The sequence below is a fragment of the Archocentrus centrarchus genome, chromosome 24 (genome assembly GCF_007364275.1).
Source record: "Archocentrus centrarchus isolate MPI-CPG fArcCen1 chromosome 24, fArcCen1, whole genome shotgun sequence".
Classification (NCBI taxonomy): domain Eukaryota; kingdom Metazoa; phylum Chordata; class Actinopteri; order Cichliformes; family Cichlidae; genus Archocentrus; species Archocentrus centrarchus.
This window is the reverse complement of record NC_044369.1, coordinates 33,252,523-33,274,571: the sequence shown is the minus strand read 5'-3', so window position 1 is coordinate 33,274,571 and position 22,049 is coordinate 33,252,523. Positions and strand designations below refer to the sequence as shown.

General features: G+C 43.1%; 1 protein-coding gene across 1 annotated transcript in view; it reads right to left on the bottom strand.

Moving 5' to 3' along the window:
- Positions 1–12,026: 12,026 nt before the first annotated feature.
- The window catches only part of lrfn2b (leucine rich repeat and fibronectin type III domain containing 2b), a 27,038-nt gene continuing 17,015 nt past the window's right edge, over positions 12,027–22,049 (bottom strand). The window contains exons 3-4 of the mRNA XM_030722303.1: positions 19,486–20,882; positions 12,027–14,225 (exon numbers count right to left, since the gene is read on the bottom strand). Coding sequence (XP_030578163.1) covers positions 13,262–14,225; positions 19,486–20,861 — 2,340 coding nt within the window. The 5' untranslated portion in view covers positions 20,862–20,882 and the 3' untranslated portion in view covers positions 12,027–13,261. The remainder of the gene's footprint in view (positions 14,226–19,485; positions 20,883–22,049) is intronic.

Below are 22,049 nucleotides of genomic sequence, written 5' to 3'. Positions count from 1 at the left end.
CACCTTAGCCCATGGCCTGTTTGGCACTTCGTGTGGTATTAGTGTTTCCTTTTGCTGTTTGTCATCCATGGACCGGCAAATGTCACACTTCGCTATGTACTGTTTAATCTGCTCATTCATGCCTAGCCAGTAAACGCACTCTCTTGCCCTTCTAAGACATCCTTCGACACCCAGGTGCGATGCATGTATACGGCTGGTGATTTCGGTTCTCATGGCATCTGGTATAACTGCACGCTCCCCTCTGAAGACTATCCCATGCTGGTGACTGAGTTCCTCTTGGAATGAAAAATAAGGCCTGATTTCACTTGGCACATGCAGCTTGTTCTTTGGCCATCCCCATGTCATTGTGTTGATGAGAAGCTGCAGTGTTTTATCCTGTTCTGTGGCTGTCTTTATCTCCTGTAGTCTGTCTGCTGAGATCGGTAGATGTTGTACCATGTTAACTGTTTCTAGCTCAGCCTCCACAGGTACGTCCTCCAGAGGATAGGCTCTGCTAAGGGTGTCTGCTAGCACTAAATCCCTTCCTGGCACATACAAGACTTCTGTATCATATTTCTGTATGCGCAGCATCATACCCTGCAGCCTTTTGGGAGCACTCAGCAATGGTTTTCGCACTATGGTTTCTAATGGCTTGTGATCGCTCTGAACAGTCACTTTGTGGCCATATGTGTACTGATGAAATTTCTCCAGGCCAAAGACCATTGCCAGAAACTCCTTTTCTATCTGTGCATATCCTTGTTCTGTTTTTGTTAGTGCTCTACTAGCAAAAGCAACTGGCTTGCCCATTTGCATCAGTGCTGCACCTAATCCTGTGTCTGATGCGTCACTCTGCAATGTCAGCTCTTCTTCTGGGTTATAGTACTTTAACACAGGGGCATTTGTTATTGTCTTTTTTAGATTAAGGAACGCCTCCTCTTGTTCTGCATTCCACGTCCACTCACTATCCTTGTGTGTCAAGTCTCTTAACACTTTACAGTGATCTGACAGGTGAGGGCAAAACTTGGTTAAGTAATTAGCCATACCTATCAGTCTTTGCACTGCTTTCACATCTGTCGGCGCTGGCATCTGCTCAACAGCACGCACCTTTTCTGGGTCAGGTTTGAGGCCCTCAGCAGTCAGGCGGTGTCCGATGTATGTAGTCTCCTTCTGCTTCAATCTGAACTTGTCTGCATTCAGTTTTATATTCTTTTCTCTGCATCTGTCCAAAAACTGCTTCAATTTTCTGTCGTGATCTTGCTCTGCCTCCTCTTCCGTCTCTCCCTGCCCTGTGATCAGAATGTCATCCGCTATGATGTACAGTCCAGGCATATTGTCTAGTGCTTGCATCAGTTTTCTCTGAAAGATTTCTGGGGCTGTACTTATCCCCATTGGCATCCTCAGCCATCTATACCGACCAAATGGAGTGGCAAACGTCGTCACATAGCTGGACTCCTCCTCCAGCTGTACATGCCAAAATCCACTCTTGACGTCGCACACTGTGAACACTTTAGCTTTCGACAGGTCTGGTAGAATGTCCTCAATAGTTGGCAGTGGAAAGTGACTACGCCTTAGCGCTTTGTTCAAAGGTTTGGGATCGATACACACTCTAGGCTTGCCATTTTGTTTTTGGACAACCACCATGGCACTGATCCATTCTGTACTGCATTCCACAGGTGTGATTATCCCTCTCTGTTGTAGGTTTTGTAATTCTTCTTTAAGCGGTTTCATTAAAGCCACTGGTACACGTCTCTTTGGTAGCTGTACTGGCTTTACTGTACTGTCTATCTCCATTTTATATTTTCCCTCTAAACACCCATCTCCAGTGAATACATCAGCGTATCTCACTTTAATCTGCTCCACCGTCCAGGGTTCTATTGCAGGCTTTTTTGCCGTTGTGACTATGCTATCAATTGCCATGATGTTTTCATAGTGCACTTTAATCAGCTTCATTGCCTCACTGGCTTTCCTACCAATCAAAGGCATCACACCATCTGTATCCACCACTTGGAACTCCAGTCGGTACAGTTTATTGTTTCTTGGGTTTCTTATCTTAACTTTACACTTCCCTATAGGTCTCAGTTTGCTTTTGTTGTACATGACTAGCACACTTTTGGTATGTTCCAACTCAACGTCTGGATTTAGCAGGTTGATTGGGATAATGTTGCAGCTAGCTCCACAGTCTATTTGAAATTGTACTGTGTTTTTCCCTAGCAGCATGCCTGCGTACAGAAGCTGGGAGTCTTTTTTAACTGTACCTGTCTCTTTTCTTTCTTTTATTCCCTTGTCCTCACCACATCTTGTCTCCTCAGTGTCCACCTTCTCCATCTCTGTTGAGGTGACACTGGCGATATCCTCGTATTCATCGCTCACACTTTCTGTCTTTATGTTACTCACATGTTTGTGTCTTGTCCGGTCCATTTTTGCTTTGCATTTAGCTGCAAATGGTTCTTTGTGCCACACTTAGCACACTTTTTCCCAAATGCAGGACATTTTTCTTTCCTCTTCTCGTGCGTTTTCCCACAGAATTTACACTGCACTGTGTTGCTGTCTGTACTCTGGTACTGTGCTCCTTGTACAGCATGCACCTCTTCTGCAATTGCGCTGGTGATTGCTTTCACATTCTCCTTGGACAGTTCGGCCGCTCTGCACAGTTGAAGACATGTGTCCAGTGTGAGGTTCTTTTCACGAAGCAGGCGTTCTCTCATGCTTGTATTGTTACCTCCACACACAATCCTGTCCCGAATCAGCGAATCCCTTAATGTCCCAAAGTTGCACGTTTTTGCTAGCAGTCTTAGTTCAGTAACGTAGCTGTCAATGCTCTCGCTGGCCCCCTGACTCCTAGTAAAGAAACGATAACGTTCAACCGTCTCATTCACGCCGGGGTTGCAATGATCATCAAACTTCTTGATGATATCCTCTAGCTTCCAAGCATCATGAGCAGTATCTCCCATCAGCGTGTCCAAAAGGTCTCTGCCACTGTCACCGACTAGATAGCTGAACAGCTTTACCTTCTGTGTGTCGTCTGCATCTGTCAGCGTTAGATCCACATACAGCAGGAACTCGTCCCTCCAGCTCTTCCATGTCTTTGCGATGTTGCTGGAATCCAGGCATAGCGTCCGGGGCGGCTTCAGGCCATCCATGACGTGTTGTAGTGGTCTCTCTCCTCGTTAGCTCTCGCTACCGCTAGACGGCACACACTGTAGTGCTACGCTACTGTAATCCAGACCAAGTCCTCGCCGCTGCCACCATGTTTTATTCTTGTTCGTTTCTTTCTTGTAATTCCTCAAAGAGCACAAACTCGGTCCACTTTAACTCATAGGGTCTTTAACTTTATTAATTCAGGCGTGTAAACAACAATACAGCTCGGTCTGGATGCCCTGCTGCATACGCTTCCGGCCCCTAAAACTGTCCGAGCGCTTCACCTATACAAACAGTAGTTCCTATTGTAACAGTGTAAACACAGGTGCCAGCTGGTCAGCGCAGGTCTTAAGGACACGTCCACTAATACCGTCTGGTCCAGCCGCTTTCCTGGTGTTTACACGTCTAAACGCCCTCCTCACGTCGCGCTCCGTCACAGTGAGTGTCTCCGCCCCTCCGGCCGGGAGCGCAGCGGGCTGTCGGCTTCCCGAATCAAAGCGCGCAAAGAAGATGTTGAGTTCATCAGCCAGAGAAGCGTCGGCACTCACCGGGTGTGTGTGGTGCTTTGTAGTCCGTGATATAGATATAGTCCGTATATATATGTGTGTATGTGTTTGTGCTTGTCATAGTACCGGCAAGAATTTAAAACTACTTTCACCCCTGCATAAATACATATAGGGTAAACATGGCACCAAGTGCCAAAAAGTGTGATGATAGCCTTATTAGCATAAAAAAAAAATAAAATCCCTCTGATTCTGTGATGACCAGGATCATCCATTCCCAGAGTCAAGAGTGATGTGACCCCTTTAAAAACCAGGAAATCCCACCTGGTCCACCTAATCTTAAATCTTCACTCAAATCAAAATACAAGATTAACTGATGCATTTCCTTCAAAAAACATAAACAAGAACAAGAGCAGTAAATTTAGGTCAGAGTAATGAGCAATATCACAAACTAAACACCTCCTATTACCAGTTTAACATTAATAAATACATTTACAGTCACACTCATGTCTCCAAACCTTTGACTGGTGCTGTATATAAATATGTAACTGTGCATACTTGTGAATAATTTCTGTTATTACTGCGGCCCACCTGCAGTACCTTTGCTGCCCACCAGGGGGCCCCTGCCCACACTTTGGGAATCACTGACCTACATGATTACAAAGAGATACTTGTTTCAAGAGGCCACAAGCAAAAAGAGTATGAAACCCACTCCACTGAATGCAGACTGGAAGGTCTCCTCTGTGCAGGAAGGAGAGTTTATAATAACCACAACATGTGAATAATAAGGTTTGATTACTGAGCAGAATTTCATCCTTAAATCGTACATTTAAAACCTCTATTTTTTTCCTTCAAAGCTAAAGCAAAAATTCATTTTTTCCATGAAGCAAGGAAACACTTTATTATGCAACTTTTTTTCAAATCTTTCTTAGATTATGGTGCACTTTATGAATGAACCCAAACAGTAACTGTAATATTAGAGACTGTATCCCATTGCACTTTGTGTTTTATTGCTGGCTATGGAAAATGTGTACAGCACACTTGTCTGTAGGTTGCTGCTGTGTGGCCACCTCTACATACTCTATATACTTTCCCATTTGGTGGGCTTTATATTTAAATATCTCCCTGGGATAGTTCTTTTATCTGTGCACATCCACACTCTTCATAAAACAGGTGCTTACACACCACATCAGGATCTTATAATAGTATATTTTCTTTCCTTATTTGTGATTTTCAAGGAAAAGTATTTAATCCTACTGTGACTGACAGGTCCTGTACATGCTGCTAAATATGTATCACCAGATGACAGAACACAAACACTTGTTGGACTCAAACATGATTTACTCACAGAAATGTCATACAAAAGTCACACTTACACAGCTGATTAGGAAACTGTGTTGCTGTTGGCTGAAAACTAAAGTGAAGTAGTTTCCTACATCAGCACATTGACACTCTCCACAGTTGCCCTCCGTAAAGCCAGGACATCTTCCTGTTCATCACTGATGGGAGAAAATAAGAACAACCCCGGGTTTGTTTTCAGCACTGTAGCCAGGCTGACAGTCAGAGCTCTGTAGAGCCGAGTATTCCTTTCACTTTAACTAGTAATGACTTCATGATTTATTCACAAATAAAAATTGTAATAAATTATTAAACAAATATGTAGGACTGCTTTTCGCATTTGTGCAATATTTCTAAAATTAGCCTATCGCAGCTGTCAGAGCGAGAGGCAGAGAGACAGACAACCACCCACATTCACATTCACACAACTTAGAATCACCAATTAACTCTGCATTTAATCATTAGTTATTATTAATCTCTGTCTCGCTCCCCTCACAGCAGATGACCCCCCCTCCCTGAGCCTGGTTCTGATGGAGGTTTCTTCCTGTTAAAGGGAGTTTTTCCTTCTCACTGTCACCAAGTGCTGCTCATAGGGGGTCGTTTTGACGGTTGAGTTTTCCCTGTAGTATTGCAGTATTGAGTTGAGCCTAAATGGAGGGAATGATAACACAGAAAAGACAAACTTATTAGTGTATGCATCATCAGGGCTTATTGCATTCAAAACCATGAAAGAGGCAAAGCCATCTAATTTATGGATCAGTTGTAGTGCTGTTACTCAGTGGTTAAATTGGCCCAAAAAGAACCACAATGGTTTTTGGTGCAGATGTCCATAAGTCGTGGTCCAGCAGCATCTAGCTAGCACTACAGAAGAGGAGTGAGCATAAAAGGAGTAAGGTTTATTTTAATGGCAATTTCAAATGCAACATTTCTATGAGCTCAACAAAAATCAGCAACCACAAAATATTTCTGTGCAGTGCACACAGTGCATCAGCTAAAGCGAGAGGAAAGAATGTGAGATAACTTAATTCAGAGAAAGATGTAAGAAAGATTGGAGAGGAGAGGAAGAATAGAGGTTATATTTAAAGCTCAGTGGCATTTGATAAACTGGAAATGTAAAGCTTACATGTGATGTCCTCTTTTTTATTATCCTGCAGTGTAAAATAAAGTGGGAGGATACTGCTGTCATACCATCTGTCCGTGAGGTTTACATTTCCTGTCTACCACAAGATGAGCCATGAAATTTGACCTGTTAGATCTCTCAGATATCCCTGTCTGAAGTTATTCATTACTCACCTGTTCTTCGTGAGCACTCATCAGATGGGTATTTAAGCTGGGAGAGAACCTTCAGTCTTATCCGGATCCTTGCACCAGCAGGGTATCGCCGTTGGCTCCCTTATGTTTACCCTTTTGGATAATTATCTTCGTGTGGAATTGAGTCTCGTGTTCATGCAGGACCCAGCCTGTTTTGAGCCGTGGATTTTATGAAATCTGGAGTGTGTGTGTGTTTGTGTGTTTGTGCTGCCTGCTGCACTCTGCTGACCAGTCTGACCCTGGCCAGGCCTCTGTTATCATTGCACCTTTAAACATTGTGTAAATAAAGACTTTGAAGGTTTTTACTTTCGGTGACTGTGTTTGAGTCCTTTCACTCTCAGAACATGACAGTAACAGTATTTGGATAACAGGGCAAGGCCTCCAAGATAACAATACACCTTTATTGATGTCTGCACAATACAATGAAATTTTGTACGATGTCTGCTGAAGGGTTTCTGTCATGAAATGGAACTGTAATGTTATCCTGACTTCTACATTTATATTTTCATTAAACATGGGAGTATATCCCCATCGGTGATAGGTATAAACCAAGCAGATATTGGCTCTGTACATGAAGTGAAGTTACACTATACTGCCAGAAGTCTTCACTCACCATCCAAATCACTGAGTTCAGGTGTTTCAGTCACTTCCACAGGTGTATAAACCAGCACCTAGGCATGCAGACTGCTTCTACCAACATCAGTGATAGAATGGGTCGAACTCAGGAGCTCAGTGAATCCCAGAGTGGTACCGTGATAGGATGATACCTGTGCAACAAGTCCAGTCAGCTGTTAGTGGGATTATAACAAAGTGGAAGTGATTGGGAATGACAGCAGCTCAGCCATGTAGTGGTAGGCCACATAAAATCACAGAGCGGGGTCAGAGGATCCTGAGGGTCAAAGTGCACAGAGGTCACCAACTTTCTGCAGAGTCAATCACTACAGACCTCCAACCTTCATGTGGCCTTCAGATCAGCTCAAGAACAGTGAGAGCTTCATGAATGGGTTTCCATGGCAGCTGCATCCAAGCCTCACCAAGCTCAATGCAGAGTGTTGATGCAGTGGTGTAAAGTGTTGATGCAGTGGTGTAAAGTGTTGATGCAGTGGTGTAAAGTGTTGATGCAGTGGTGTAAAGTGTTGATGCAGTGGTGTAAAGTGTTGATGCAGTGGTGTAAAGCACGCTGCTGCTGGACTCTAGAGCAGTGGAGACGTGTTCTCTGGAGGGATGAATCACACTTATGGGTTTGGTGGTTGCCAGGGGAACGGTACTTGTCTGACTGCATTGTGTAAAGTTTGGTGGAGGGGGGGTTATGGTGTGGGGGTGTTTTTCAGGAGTTGGGCTCGGCCCCTTAGTTCCAGTCAAAGGAACTCTTAATGCTTCAGCAGACCAAGACATTTGGGACAATTTGATGCTCCCAACTTTGTGGGAACAGTTTGGGGATGGCCCCTTCCTGTTTTGTATATGTGTTCCTTTTGTATATTTGCATACAAATATACTTTATATTTGTATGTATCTTTGCAGTCACCTGCCACCCCCCCAGCCCACATACCCAATAGTATGACACTGTACTGGGTAAAGCAACTGCTGCACACCTGACTGCTGTCACAGGGGATTTTTACTTATATCTTTGTATGAAAAACAACTTTTATAACTATACAAACATCTTTTACAAGAAATGTGCACAGTTGTGCTCACACAGTGAAACTTGATGTCTGCTCCTGCTGTCAAGGTCAACTAGCAACACATATTCCAGCTGGAGACGAGTAAAAAAACCAAAACAATGCAATATACACAAGACACTGTACACACACATTCATATGAGAAATATCACAAAAGTCTTTCAGACAGCACACGAGTGCCTCCACTGGACCAGGCTGTGTCATGGGTTAGTCTGGCTAAAACATACAACACCTGACAATAAAGTAAGCAACATAGTGTTTAAAAAAATAGAATTAAATAAAAGATTAGTTTTACTTCTTCACCCCTGTTAAACCCATCCATCCATCCATCCATCCATCCATCCATCCATCCATTCTCTTCCGCTTATCCGGGGCCGGGTTGCGGGGGCAGGAGCCTAAGCAGAGAAGCCTAGGCTTCCCTCTCCCCAGCCACCTCCTCCAGCTCATCCGGAGGGACCCCAAGGCGTTCCCAGGCCAGCCGAGAGATATAATCTCTCCAGCGTGTCCTGGGTCTACCACGGGGCCTCCTCCTGGTGGGACATGCCCGGAACACCTCACCCAAGAGGCGGCCAGGAGGCATCCTAATCAGATGCCTGAGCCACCTCAACTGGCTCCTTTCAATGTGGAGGAGCAGCGGCTCTACTCTGAGCCCCTCTCGTCCACCGGTGAAAACTCCGACGTACAGGCAGCAAGCCGGGGGGGATACAAGAATACCCACCCCAGCTCGCTGCCTCTCACCGAGGGCAACTCCAGACTGGAACAGAGTCCAGCCCTTCTCCAGGAGACTGGTTCCAGAGCCCGGGCCATGTGTTGAAGTGAGCCCAACTATATCTAGCTGGTATCTTGCAACCTCACGCGCTAGCTCAGGCTCCTTCCCCACCAGAGAGGTGACATTACATGTCCCAATAGCCAGTCTCGATAGCCGGGGATCGGTCCGCCAGGGCCTCCGCCCTTGGCCACTGCCCGACACACACCTTTTTCATCTAAATCTGTGAGCACTGGTTAGCATATGAGGAAAGTGAAAGTGACGCCTCATATGCTGGTTTGATAACAACTTAATTTAATCTGGGCCTTTCAGAAAGATAGACTTAACTAAAGAGACTCGACCCCACCTGTTTATGTATCACTAAAGTGGTATACTGGTTTCTATAACTTGGGTCCAAAATAAACACAACAAAAAAAAACAGGTGTGTAGTTATTCAACAACTCAAAGTTATGATGCTGTAAAAATGTTTAAAAAAACAAAGAAAAAACCAAAACAATGCAATTATTTTCAGTCTCTAAGAACAAACCATACAGCTCTGTCTCCCTCTGTATGTGTGTATTAATAGATTTTCTACATGTTTCATTGATGATGTCATCTTTCTGACATATAAGTGATAAAACTCCAAAATGCTCTGTTATTATTTAATAATTGAACTACTTGTCCATGCAGCCATTCAGTCGTAAACTCTTCATCATGTAAGTCTGAAAGACTATTTCTATTAGTCAGTTATGTTTTTATGGGGATTTTTTTAAGCAGTGCACAACCTTTTCAGTCTCTGTGAAAAGAATGTAATCTATTATTTCCTACATTTGATATAATGTCTACTTTCAATAAACTGAGTGAGGAAATTTGTGTTTGGTTTGTTTCAACGATGCTTCTTGGCAATAAATCTTATACTGTTTAAAATTCTGTTTATTTCCCTCACATGGAGCCACATTTCTAAGAAAAATGCATTTGTGGGCTGAGCAGCAGAGTTGAATTTGTGGGTTACACCCATGAAAAACTGCTATAAAACTGCTTATTCAGCTATTGACTCTGTTTGGTGTTTATTGGATTGTATGATTGAAGTATTTAACAATTTATGCATTTAACAAACAGGAGCCTCTGGAAGAACCACACACAGCCACAAGCCACATAACCTGGCACTGCTGTGGGACGGCATCACATTCTTCAACCAGCATCTGTTATCAATCAGTCAGTGTGGTTGTTCAATTCAATTCAATTCAATTTTATTTATATAGCGCCAAATCACAACAAACAGTCGCCTCAAGGCGCTTTGTATTGTGGGTAAAGACCCTACAATAATACAGAGAAAACCCAACAGTCGAAATGACCCCCTATGAGCAGCACTTGGTGACAGTGGGAAGGAAAAACTCCCTTTTAACAGGAAGAAACCTCCATCAGAACCAGGCTCAGGGAGGGGGGGTCATCTGCTGAGAGGGGGGGCTGAGGGGAGAAAAAAAAGACATGCTGTGGAAGAGAGCCAAAAATTAATAACAATTAATGATTAAATGCAGAGTGGAGTATAAACAAAGTAAATAAGGTGAATGAGAAGAAACAGTACATCCTGGGAACCCCCCAGCAGCCTAGGCCTATAGCAGCATAACTAAGGGATGGTTCAGGGTCACCTGATCCAGCCCTAACTATAAGCTTGATCAAAAAGGAAAGTTTTAAGCCTAATCTTAAAAATAGAGAGGGTGTCTGTCTCCTGAATCCAAGCTGGAAGCTGGTTCCACAGAAGAGGGGCCTGAAAGCTGAAGGCTCTGCCTCCCATTCTACTCTTAAGTATCCTAGGAACCACAAGTAAGCCAGCAGTCTGAGAGTGAAGTGCTCTATTGGGGTGATATGGTACTATGAGGTCTTTGAGATAAGATGGTGCCTGATTATTCAAGACCTTGTATGTGAGGAGAAGGATTTTAAATTCTATTCTAGATTTAACAGGGAGCCAATGAAGAGAAGCCAATATGGGAGAAATCTGCTCTCTCTTTCTAGTCCCTGTCAGTACTCTAGCTGCAGCATTTTGGATCAGCTGAAGGCTTTTCAGGGAGCTTTTAGGACAGCCTGATAATAATGAATTACAATAATCCAGCCTAGAAGTAATAAATGCATGAATGAGCTTTTCAGCATCACTCTGAGAAAGGATGTTTCTAATTTTAGAAATATTGCACAAATGCAAAAAATCAGTCCTACATATTTGTTTAATATGTGCATTGAAGGACATATCCTGGTCAAAAATGACTCCAAGATTTCTCACAGTGTTACTGGAGGCCAAAGTAATGCCATCCAGAGTAAGTATCTGGTTTGACACCATGTTTCTAAGATTTGTGGGGCCGAGTACAAGAATTTCAGTTTGATCTGAATTTAGAAGCAGGAAATTAGAGGTCATCCAGGCCTTAATATCTTTAAGACATTCCTGCAGTTTAACTAATTGATGTGTGTCATCTGGCTTCATTGATAGGTAAAGCTGAGTATCATCTGCATAACAATGAAAATTGATGCAGTGCTTTCTAATAATACTGCCTAAGGGAAGCATGTATAATGTAAATAAAATTGGTCCTAGCACAGAACCCTGTGGAACTCCATAATTAACCTCAGTGTGTGAAGAAGACTCCCCATTTACATGAACAAATTGGAGTCTATCAGATAAATATGATTCAAACCACTGCAGTGCAGTACCTTTAATACCTATAGTATGCTCTAATCTCTGTAATAAAATGTTATGGTCAACAGTATCAAAAGCTGCACTGAGGTCCAACAGGACAAGAACAGAGATGAGTCCACTGAGGCTGTAAGAAGATCATTTGTAACCTTCACTAATGCTGTTTCTGTACTGTGATGAATTCTGAAACCTGACTGAAACTCTTCAAATAAACCGTTCCTCTGCAGATGATCAGTTAGCTGTTTTACAACTACTCTTTCAAGGATCTTTGAGAGAAAAGGAAGGTTGGAGATTGGCCTATAATTAGCTAAGACAGCTGGGTCAGTGATGGCTTTTTAAGTAGAGGTTTAATTACAGCCACCTTGAAGGTCTGTGGTACATAGCCAACTAATAAAGACTGATTGATCATTTTAAAGATAGAAGCATCAATATTTGGAAAGACTTCTTTGAACAGTCTAGTAGGAATGGGATCTAACAAACATGTTGCTGGTTTGGAGGAAGTAACTATTGAAGTTAACTCTGAAAGATCAACTGGAGCAAAAGAGTCTAAACAAATACCAGCAGTGCTGAAAGCAGCCGAACATGAAGAATAATCTTTGAGATGGTTATGAATAATTTTTTCTCTAATGTCTAAAATTTTATTTGTAAAGAAATCCATGAAGTCACTACTAGTTAAAGTGAAAGGAATAAGTGTTGGTCACTCTGGCTCCAACAGCTGATCCCACAGTGTTCAGTGGGGTTGAGGTCAGGACTGCAGGCAGGCCAGCCCATCTTCTCCACTCCCGAATTCTGGAGGTAGTCTCTGATAATCCCACTCTGTGGGGGTGAGTGTGGTCATCTTCGAGGACAGTTTGGTCCCAGACTGTGGAGACATGAATTGCTGCTGGATGCAGAATCTCATCTTGATATCTCTCTGCACTGAGATTCCCTCTAGTGAATGACAAGCCTTATTTTTCATGGGTGCAACCCACAGACTCAACTCTGCTGCTCAGCCCACAAATGCCTTCTCCTTACAAATGTGGCTCCATGTAAGGGAAAAAACTGGCTTTACAGCAGTGTAAGACTTATATCCAAGAATCATCGTTACAACAAACCAAACACAAACTGACTTTGCATTCTTTTGTTTGTGTGTTTTGGGGAAAAAAAGGGTGTATGTAGCCCACACAGAGCTGGGAGATGAAAATATTTTGGTTGCATTATTTGGCTTATGAAAAAAATAGAGAGAACATCTTGAAAAGAAAAGAAAAACCATAAAAACATTTATTTTGCTACTGAAGTAAAGAATTCAAAATACACAGACAAAGCAGGCCCAGCTGTCCTGGAAGGCCCTCTGTATCCCACCAGTTACCTCCAAAATTTGGCATTTTAAATAATATAATCCAGCTGTAGGTACAGAGATGATTGGGTTTTATGATCTATGCAGACACATTTGATATCTTGCATACAGAATTACTGAGTGTCCCCTGAAATATATACTCTGTAAATATATGTTCACATACAATAAATGTTTTTTCTTAAATCCTACTGAATCGATGCATCACGCCTACATATATAAGTACAAGCTGCACCACTCAGTCAGAAGAGGTTTAATTACATCAGTTAATTAAAATGAGGATGAATTTACAGTAGATTTTATAACATTATCACTGGTAGTGTCTCGATCCAGGCAGGCTAGTAATAGAACATTTTATTTAAAAAACACATTTACAATATAATAACATCCACGAGCATCACTTTGTAAAATCTGTGTGTCACATTCAGAGATCACTGATCGATCTCTGAGGCAAAAAGGAATGAAGCAGGTTCATGCAGAGAGTCTCTTAGACAAGCAGGTCTGCTGTGGCATGACTGGGGCAGTGTTTGACAGTATGATGGCTCTCCATCATTTCTAAACAGTACTCTCCATCACCCAGTCAGTACTGTCTATCGTCCCCTTGCTCCCGCCTGTGTCCCCCTCCTCCTCCTCACACTGCAGCATGCCATTTACAGACAGGCTCCGCTTAGTCCAGACACTGCTAATCCTGTGAGGTTTGCTGCGGAGCTGAGATGCACCTGTGCCGGTTACATCTCCCATATCAAAGGACATACTCCTTTTTGGCTTGGAGTCCAGTGGTAGCATGAGGAGCCGACTGAGACTGGAGTCTAGCATCCGGCCCAGCAGCGGTTCCCGGTCTGTGTGGGGCTTTGTCATCATAACACTGCTGGAGGCTCCTGTTTCACGGCACTGTGCCCCCCGCAGCTCCAGTGACGTGAAGGCCCCAAGGAGGTTATCCAGGTTGCACCTGGGCTTGGAAAGAGCTGACATCCAAATATTGGGAAGTGTGCTGCTGAGGCTGTATGAGCCTTCAGCCATGGAGCCTGATGAAGAGGAGGAGGAAGTGAGGCTGCCCTGAAGGGAGCCACACTTGAAATCCACCACCTCATCCTGTCGAGCCACTTTAGCTTTGATGTTTGGCTCAGGTGGAGGCTGAGGCCGGAGCATAAGAAGTCCATTTTGTCCAAGTCGACCCCCGTTGGTCTGAGCATATGTGTCACTTACACTGATTAATTTTCCCATCGGAGCATCAGTATCTGCAGCTTTGTAACGCACCATGAGGATGACGATAAACACAAGCAGGGTGGCCACAATGATGCCTCCCACTGCCAGGATCATGGTGCCTCCCAGCAGCTGACTGGGCAGAGTCTGGCACTGAGGATAGTCATCATGGGTAAAGAAATGTGTGCAGCCCACTACGTTGGTACCTGTGAGCGTGGTGGCAGTGTCGTCCCACGTGGCCAGCACACACAGATCATAGCGGGTCCCTGGCACCAGATTTGTCACCAGGAAAGCTTTGTTGGAGGCTGGAATCATCCTGTCACACAGAAAAAGAGTCACAGGTCAATCACTGTGATAGGCGGAAGTCTGGGAAGACTCTGAGAAATACAATATATGCTGTAAATGACTGAGTCTTCTGCATCAGAACAGGGTGCAGAGACTCAGTAGTAACTGCTAAGGTAGTTAAAGGAAGCTCTAGTGACTATGCAAAATTTCCTTTTATTAAATAAGAGCCAGGATATCATTTATATTCCTTGGAGTCTCTCTCCATTGCTGAGTTGCTGCAGTTGCTATTTGCTGCAGCATATTTGGCTTTGTCTCCCAGATCCATCTGTCTCCTTACAGTGAACAAAGAGCATATTTGATAGACGTAAACCAGTGATGAATAAATCAGTAGAAACCCCAGAAGAGACAGAATGCTGGGAAAGATATTGTTCAGGTCAATCCAAAATGTGGGACTTTGTACAGTCCGATGGCTTTATGGCAGGAAGTACAACATTAGGGAGTGTGTTTGGTGTCCATTTTTGTAGCTCTGTATTGCAGTATGCACAGGTGTGTGGGTTTTCATCTTTCTCCACAAAATGGCATCAAGATGTTGAGTTTCCCACGGTCTGAGGAGAACTCGACTGAGACTTGTTGGGAAAAGAAAGAACTAACTACAAAACACAAAAGACAAGAGACTATCAAAATAAGACAGGAAGTAACTAACAAGGACATGTTACATAGATGGAGACTTAACAGGAACACCAGGAAGAGCAAGGATAAACTGGAACTCCGGGTCCCTGTACTACGAAGCAGGATTTTGCCTTATCCGGCTAACTTCAGAGTTAACCTGGGTTTTCTGTACTATGAAGGTGGCTCACTTCTCAGCAGGTGGGTCACCATGACAGGTTAGGTTCCAGATTAGAGATCAACAGGTATGAAATCACCACCACCTGGACCTCTGCCAGGACAGCAGGATGGCCTAAAGGTTTTCAGTATCTACAGTCTTTGGTTTCCCTGATCAACAGCAGGAATAAGTACAGATTCATAGACGTGAATTTATTCCTTTTTTTTTGCTGTTAGCAATTTTATTGTTCCGTGAGACTTACAGAACAATAAAATTGCAGTGTTAAAATATGATCCTAAAACAGGACACCTATACTGTACTTGATCTCATATCAAATTTGTACGCAGACTATTCTGTTTTTATTTTTCATCTTTACTCTCAAACCCTTAAAGAGCCGCGAGTCTGCAGCTGAGAATAAAAACTGAAGCTGTGTGGAGCAGATTCTGTTCAGGGGAAGGTCACGTTTTCACTCCTTTTACCTGTATTTACAGCGTGTCTAAAACACAGTCCCAAGCATTGAACTGTGTGTCACATGAATGTGAGTGTATTCATTTAGAAAAAGTCTAAATGTTGTTCTGCTTGATTCTAACCTGCTGCTGAGTCTCTGACACACCAAGAACAGCCGTTCAATCACATTCATCTCACTTTGAGCTGCTGAGAAGCGTTTCCACGTCTGCTCGATCAGGCTGTGGGGCAGGAAGCTTTAGTGTGTTTAGTGTCAGAGCGCCGATGTGCAGCCGTCACCTCACAAATAACCAGCAGCACTGAGAGCTGCTCAGAGAGGAAAGAATCCACTGGAATTAAAATCTTTATTGTCCTGCTGTGTGTGCTAAATCACCAGATTAATGATTTGTTCCAGCATTAATTGCATGCCCCTTTTTACAACAATGTTGCATTTTACTGCTATATTTTGTTATGTTCTTTATAGATTTTTCTTTTCTTTTTTTTTACCATTTGACAATCTCTCAGGAGTGGGTGGCACTCACAGGGATAATTTTTTTGTGGAAGAAAAGTCATGTGACCTGTGAAGGCCCCTTTTAGATTGGTCAGATGCTGCCAGCCCCGCCTGAAACCCTGGCTTAATTTAACAAGTTTATAACCAGCTCAGTGTGACGCTTATCCTGATCGCCACTGTGAGGGTAACACACTTGTGATATAAGGCCCTGGAATAAACACAAGCTTTACACACAGACACAAGCCAGCCAAAATAAAAAAGCAAAACAAAACTGAGAAAACCAACGAGCTATAACCAAGAACAGAGCCCAGCTAACTAAAACTAAGAAGACCTAAAAATACACATAAAAACACAGAGAGAAAACTAAAGATATCAAGAACAAAGAACTAACACAGAGACAAAACTAGTACAAACACTGGGATAAAATACAAAACACAGAGACTGAGACTGAGACTAAACCGGCCACAGAAACACCATCGAGGCAGGAATACAGGACCAGAGGCACAAATAACAAAACAAACAAGGAACCAGCACCATACCAGTTGCATACCGCCCCAACCGTTCCTCAGATGATGCCATCACCTACCTCCTTCACACCACACTAACACATCTGGACGCTGGGAGGGGTAATTATGTTAAAATGCTGTTTGTTGACTACAGCTCAGCATTTAACACAATTATTCCCTCTAAACTAACCATCAAGTTGGAGAACCTGGGACTTCATCCATCCTTGTGTCACTGGATCTCTAACTTCTTGACGGACAGAACACAAGCTGTGCGGGTAGGAAAACACATCTCACCCGCACTCACACTTAGCACTGGCGCCCCCCAGGGCTGTGTCCTGAGCCCCCTGCTGTACTCACTGTACACATATGACTGTGTGGCCACTTCCAGCTCTACCACCATTGTCAAGTTTGCTGACGACACTGTTGTGGTGGGCCTGATCTCTAACAACAATGAGAGGGCCTACCTAGAGGAGATTAAACACCTGGAGGACTGGTGCCAGGACAATAATCTCCTCATTAACGTCAGCAAGACAAAGGAGTTGATAGTGGACTGCAGCATAAAGCAGGAGAGGAACTATCACCTCGTTATGATCAGTGACACCACAGTGGAAAGAGTGGACAATTTCAAGTACCTTGGAGTTCACATCTCTGAGGACCTGTCATGGTCTTGCCACACCACTGCACTGGCAAAGAAAGCCCGTCAGCGTCTTTATCACCTTAGACGCTTAAGGGACTTCAAACTACCATCCAAGGTGCTTCGTAACTTCTACACCTGCACCATTGAATCGATCATTACGGGAAACATCACAACCTGGTTCGGAAACAGCACCAAGCAGGATGGGCAGGCTCTACAAAGGGTGATGCATTCAGCTGAGCGCATAATCCGGACAGAGCTTCCTGACCTGCAGTCCATATACAGGAAATGGTGCTGGACAAGGGCCAGGAGGATAGTAAAGGACCCCAGTCATCCCAGTAACGGACTGTTTTCTCTGTTACGATCTGGGAAGCGGTTTCGTACTCTAAAAGCCAAAACGGAGAGGATGAGAAGAAGCTTTTTCCCACAAGCTATTCGAGTCCTCAACGAACATAGCATTTAGGACTAATGTACACAACGTCTGATTTATATGTATATGTATGTGTATATATGTGGACATATGTATGTGTATATAAGTATATGCGTGTATACTGTTTTTATGTGTATATGTATAGATTAGTACTTGTGTATTTATTATTTATCACATCTGTATAGCATTATGTAGCATCATGTTGCACAGTCTGCACTTGTGTTGCTTTACACACAAGTTCACTTTAAATTGCCCTTTGTAATTATATTGTTAAGCCTTCAGTGTTTACTTAATTTAAATTGCTCTTTTTAATTATATTGTTAATTTTTTCTAATGTTTCTATACTCTTACTTTAAATACATTCTATTTCTGTATAATATATTTTTTAACTATTCTGTAGTTTTTGTAATTAGTGTGGCGGAGCAGTCACTAAAGCATTTCATTGCCAGTTGTACTGTGTATGACCATGTATGTGACAAATAAACCTTGATTGATTGATTGAATCATAATAAGTGTCAGGAAATACATATACTCAGCAGAAAACCACGAACAGAAATCATTTCTCACAACCAAAGCAAATCACAAACCCAGAAAACTCGTGATGTACATGCAATGAACATCAGTCGGTCCAGAGAAACCTGTTCCCTGCGTATCACAGGGAGAGCACAGTTTTCTCCTACCGCTGCTTTCAGTCCCAGACGGCGGCATGAAGCCAAAGCCAAGTCAACAAGGGGAAGAGAGCCAAAGAGACGATGTAGCTGCTGGGAAATTTGATTATGCTTGTGGAAGTAAAATCCCTAATGACTTCTCGCTGTCTGCAGCAATGCAATGGAGCATATGTCCATACTTCAACTTCCACTGAATTATTTACTCCTTTTAAATGTCAGGGATGGATGATTAGAAAAAAGAAGATGTGCTGAAAATAGCTCAACCTGCTCTGGGGTTGGAGTTTCTGCTTTAGAGAACAGCATAATGCTGACTTAACTACCTGGCAGTTACCTCTCTATAATGAAAACCAAGCTTATATTGATTGATTGATTGATACTTTCCCACTCCAGCTACAGTCTGAGCAACAACAGTTAGACTCACCACCCCACTGATGCCCTTTTCAAACAGGACATAGATGACATTTTTATTGTAGGGTCTTTACCTTACAATATAAAGCACCTTGAGGCGACTGATGTTGTGATTTGGTGCTATATAAATCAAACTGAATTGAAAGCAACTTGGGGTTCAGTTTCCTGCCCAAGGATACTTTTACATGCAGACTGGAGCAGCCAGGAATCAAACCCCCAACCTTCTAAGTGGTAGATGCCCTGCTCTACTTCCTGAGCCACAGCCACCTCGGAGAATACATTTGTTGCTCCATCATCTCCTAAGCAAATCATGTAAATCTTTAATAGAATATTCAACTTTTACTGGGATCTTATAGATTATCTTCACCAGCCAATCTGAATACTGCACAGAGCTGGTGATGTACATTGTACTTTCGGCCTCTTTCTCAGTCAGTCAGAGACAGAATAAGTACGGATCAATCTGGAATGATAAAGTTGTCGACTCATACAGCTGTTCATTCTGAAATGTACACTTAGGTCCATAAGTTTTTGGACAAAGACAGTTTTTGTACTACTGTCTTTGTAAACCACCACAATGAAGCTTCAAAAGTTTCAAGGGGTTTAACAAAAGCATTGCATTACATGTCTAGGAGTTATAGTCGTATTTATGTACAGTCCCCACTACCAGGGTCTTAAAAGTAGATGGACTGACGGGCAGTTTTATGGCTAGATGACGCCTGTTCTTATTTCATGACAAATGAGGCAGACATAATACTTGAAGTTGATTCAAAGAGTTGAATTTGTATTTTATAGCTTCCCAAAGAAATGTCAGTGCAAGTGCATTAATTCAGGCAGCTTTGATTCTTCCCCCCAAAAACAGTGATTTACCTGTAGATTGGAACATCATCATCAGAGCAGTTGTACTGAAGCTGGTACATCTTCACCTTGGGTGCTGATTTGCTTACTGTCCAGGTAACCAGGGCTGAAACAGCTGTCACTTCAGAGATTAACACTGCCCTCTCTAGCTGGCTTTTGGGAGTCCCCTTACTAATCCTAGTGGCGCCTGTGATGTCAGAGAGCCGTGACTTTGGCTCTTCTGGCTTCCCAGTGCCATTGGTGAGGTGAGGTAGCTGGACAATAGAAACCTCCACAGAAGCAGTGGACTCCCCAGCCACATTAGCAGCAATGCAAGTGAAGGTGCCATAGTCTTTGGAGGTAGTGATGGTGATGCTTAGAGTTCCATTGCTATAGACTGCAGTTCTGGAGGAGTTGCCAAGCGGCTGATCGTCAGGTGAGATCCAGTGAATGGTAGGTGAAGGGTCCCCAGTTGCTTCGCACCTTAGGCTAGCTGTCTGGCCTTCCAAAATCAGCATCCTGTGGGTGTGCTGTGTAATGAGAGGTGGTTGACACAAGAACTCCTCCTCCTTTGCATTCCAGAAATAACGTCCCTTCAGGGCGGGTGGGGAAGCACAAGTCTCTAGTTCATCGTCTCTCTCAAGCCTGCGCAGCCACAGCATTTCACAGTTACAGTGTAATGGGTTTCCACCCAGGCTTAGGGATAACTGGGGGGCATATGGTGTAGTCAGAATCAGTGATTCCTGGGCCCGGGCAAAAATTGGATCCGGGGGTAGCTTCTGTAAGCGGTTTGAAGTCAGGTCCAGTCTGGCCAGTCTTTCCAATTCAGTAAAGGTGCCCTCTGGTATGAAGTCCAAGAGGTTGTGGTCTAGACTAAGTTGGTGCAGATTAATCATCTGCCGAACTGAGCCCCATGGCAAAGATATCAAGTTGTTGTAGGAGAGATCCAGATCCTCCAAAGCAGGAGCCAAGTCTTCAAAAGCTTTGTCATGGATACGTCCCAGCTGGTTGTTGTTAACAATTAGATGCTGGAGGTTGACCAAGCCTCGCAAATCATCAGGGCCTAGCTCCAATAAGCGGTTGTTGTCTAGATGTAGTGAGCGCAGTGTTTCCAGATCACCAAAGGAGAAGGGCTGAATATAGCTGATGGTGTTTCTAGAAAGGGTCAAGTCCACCAGGTCGGTCATGTTGGCAAAGTCCTGCTGAGTTATGCGAAGGATATAGTTGCCTCCAAGCCGGAGCTCCACTGTGCTGCGATCGATGTCCGGAGGAACAAACAAGAGGCCTTTGGAGGGACATAATGTCCCCAGGGACTCGGAAAGATTCTGGCATACACAGTATTTAGGACATGCATGGGTGATCATCACTGTAGTTCCCAGGACCACTAGGTAGTAGATGATGTGGTCCATGATAGAGTCACAAATATGAACCTGTGTGAACAACAGAACAGGAAAGACAGATTGGTTAAAGTTCATATTCATGAATTTTACCAGGTTCTTTTGAAAGATCTCAGAAGGGACGTATTACACAGAAAAGGGTTAAAAGATCTAAGAAGAGATTATCAAAATTATTTCCCCAGTGCTGTTACATCACATTATTTTGCAATCACTTTAAACTTCTGCCTGCTAAATTTGAAAGCATTATCCAATGTCTTAAAGGTTTCTGTGGCAGCCTCGAAGCTTCAGTTTTTAAGCAGTCTGCTGGATTTTTTATAGAAGACTCATATTTACGGTTTCAGTTAGTTTCCCTGAGGACCATCCCGAGGTGTATGCCTCTGACAAGACTTTGGTCCAGGTGAAGTTCCTGTCTGATTTCTCAGACTTTTTATCTGATTTAGTGCTCAGTTCAGATAAAATAATTATAGTGGGCGATTTTAACATCTATGTAGATGCTGAGAATGACAGCCTCAACACTGCATTTAATCTATTGTTAGATTCAATTGGCTTCTCTCAAAATGTAAAGGAGCCCACCCACCACTTTAATCATATTCTGGATCTTGTCCTGACACATGGCATAGAAAGCCCCTCCTGTCTGATTTCTTACCATTTAAATTTACTTTAATGGATTACACAGCAGTGGGAAATAACTTTCATTACAGTCTTTCTTAGTGCTGTAACCAAGTTTAAGGATATAATTCCTCCACTGTTGTCTTCAATGCCTTGAACCACGATAGTGCAGAGGAGCCGCCTAAACTCTGCTCCCACAGAGGTGGATGATCTCATTAATAGACAGAGCTGTGTTCAACTGAATTTTCCTTTAACTTTAACTAGTAATGACTTCATGAAGTTCTTCACAAATAAAATTTTAACCATTGGAGAAAAATAATTCAGAACTACCTCACAGACTACTGATATTTAGACCCTCCATTTGATCTTTCTCAGTTAACTTCAATAGTTACTTCCTCCAAACCATCAACATGTCTCTTAAATTCCATTCCTACAAGACTGCTCAAAGAAGTCCTACCAATAGTTAATACTTTGATCTTAAATATGATCATTTATCTCTATTAATGAGCTACGTACCACAGTACTTTAAGGTGTTAGTAATTAAAAAGCCATCACTGACCCAGCTGTGTTAGCTAATTATAGGCCAATCTC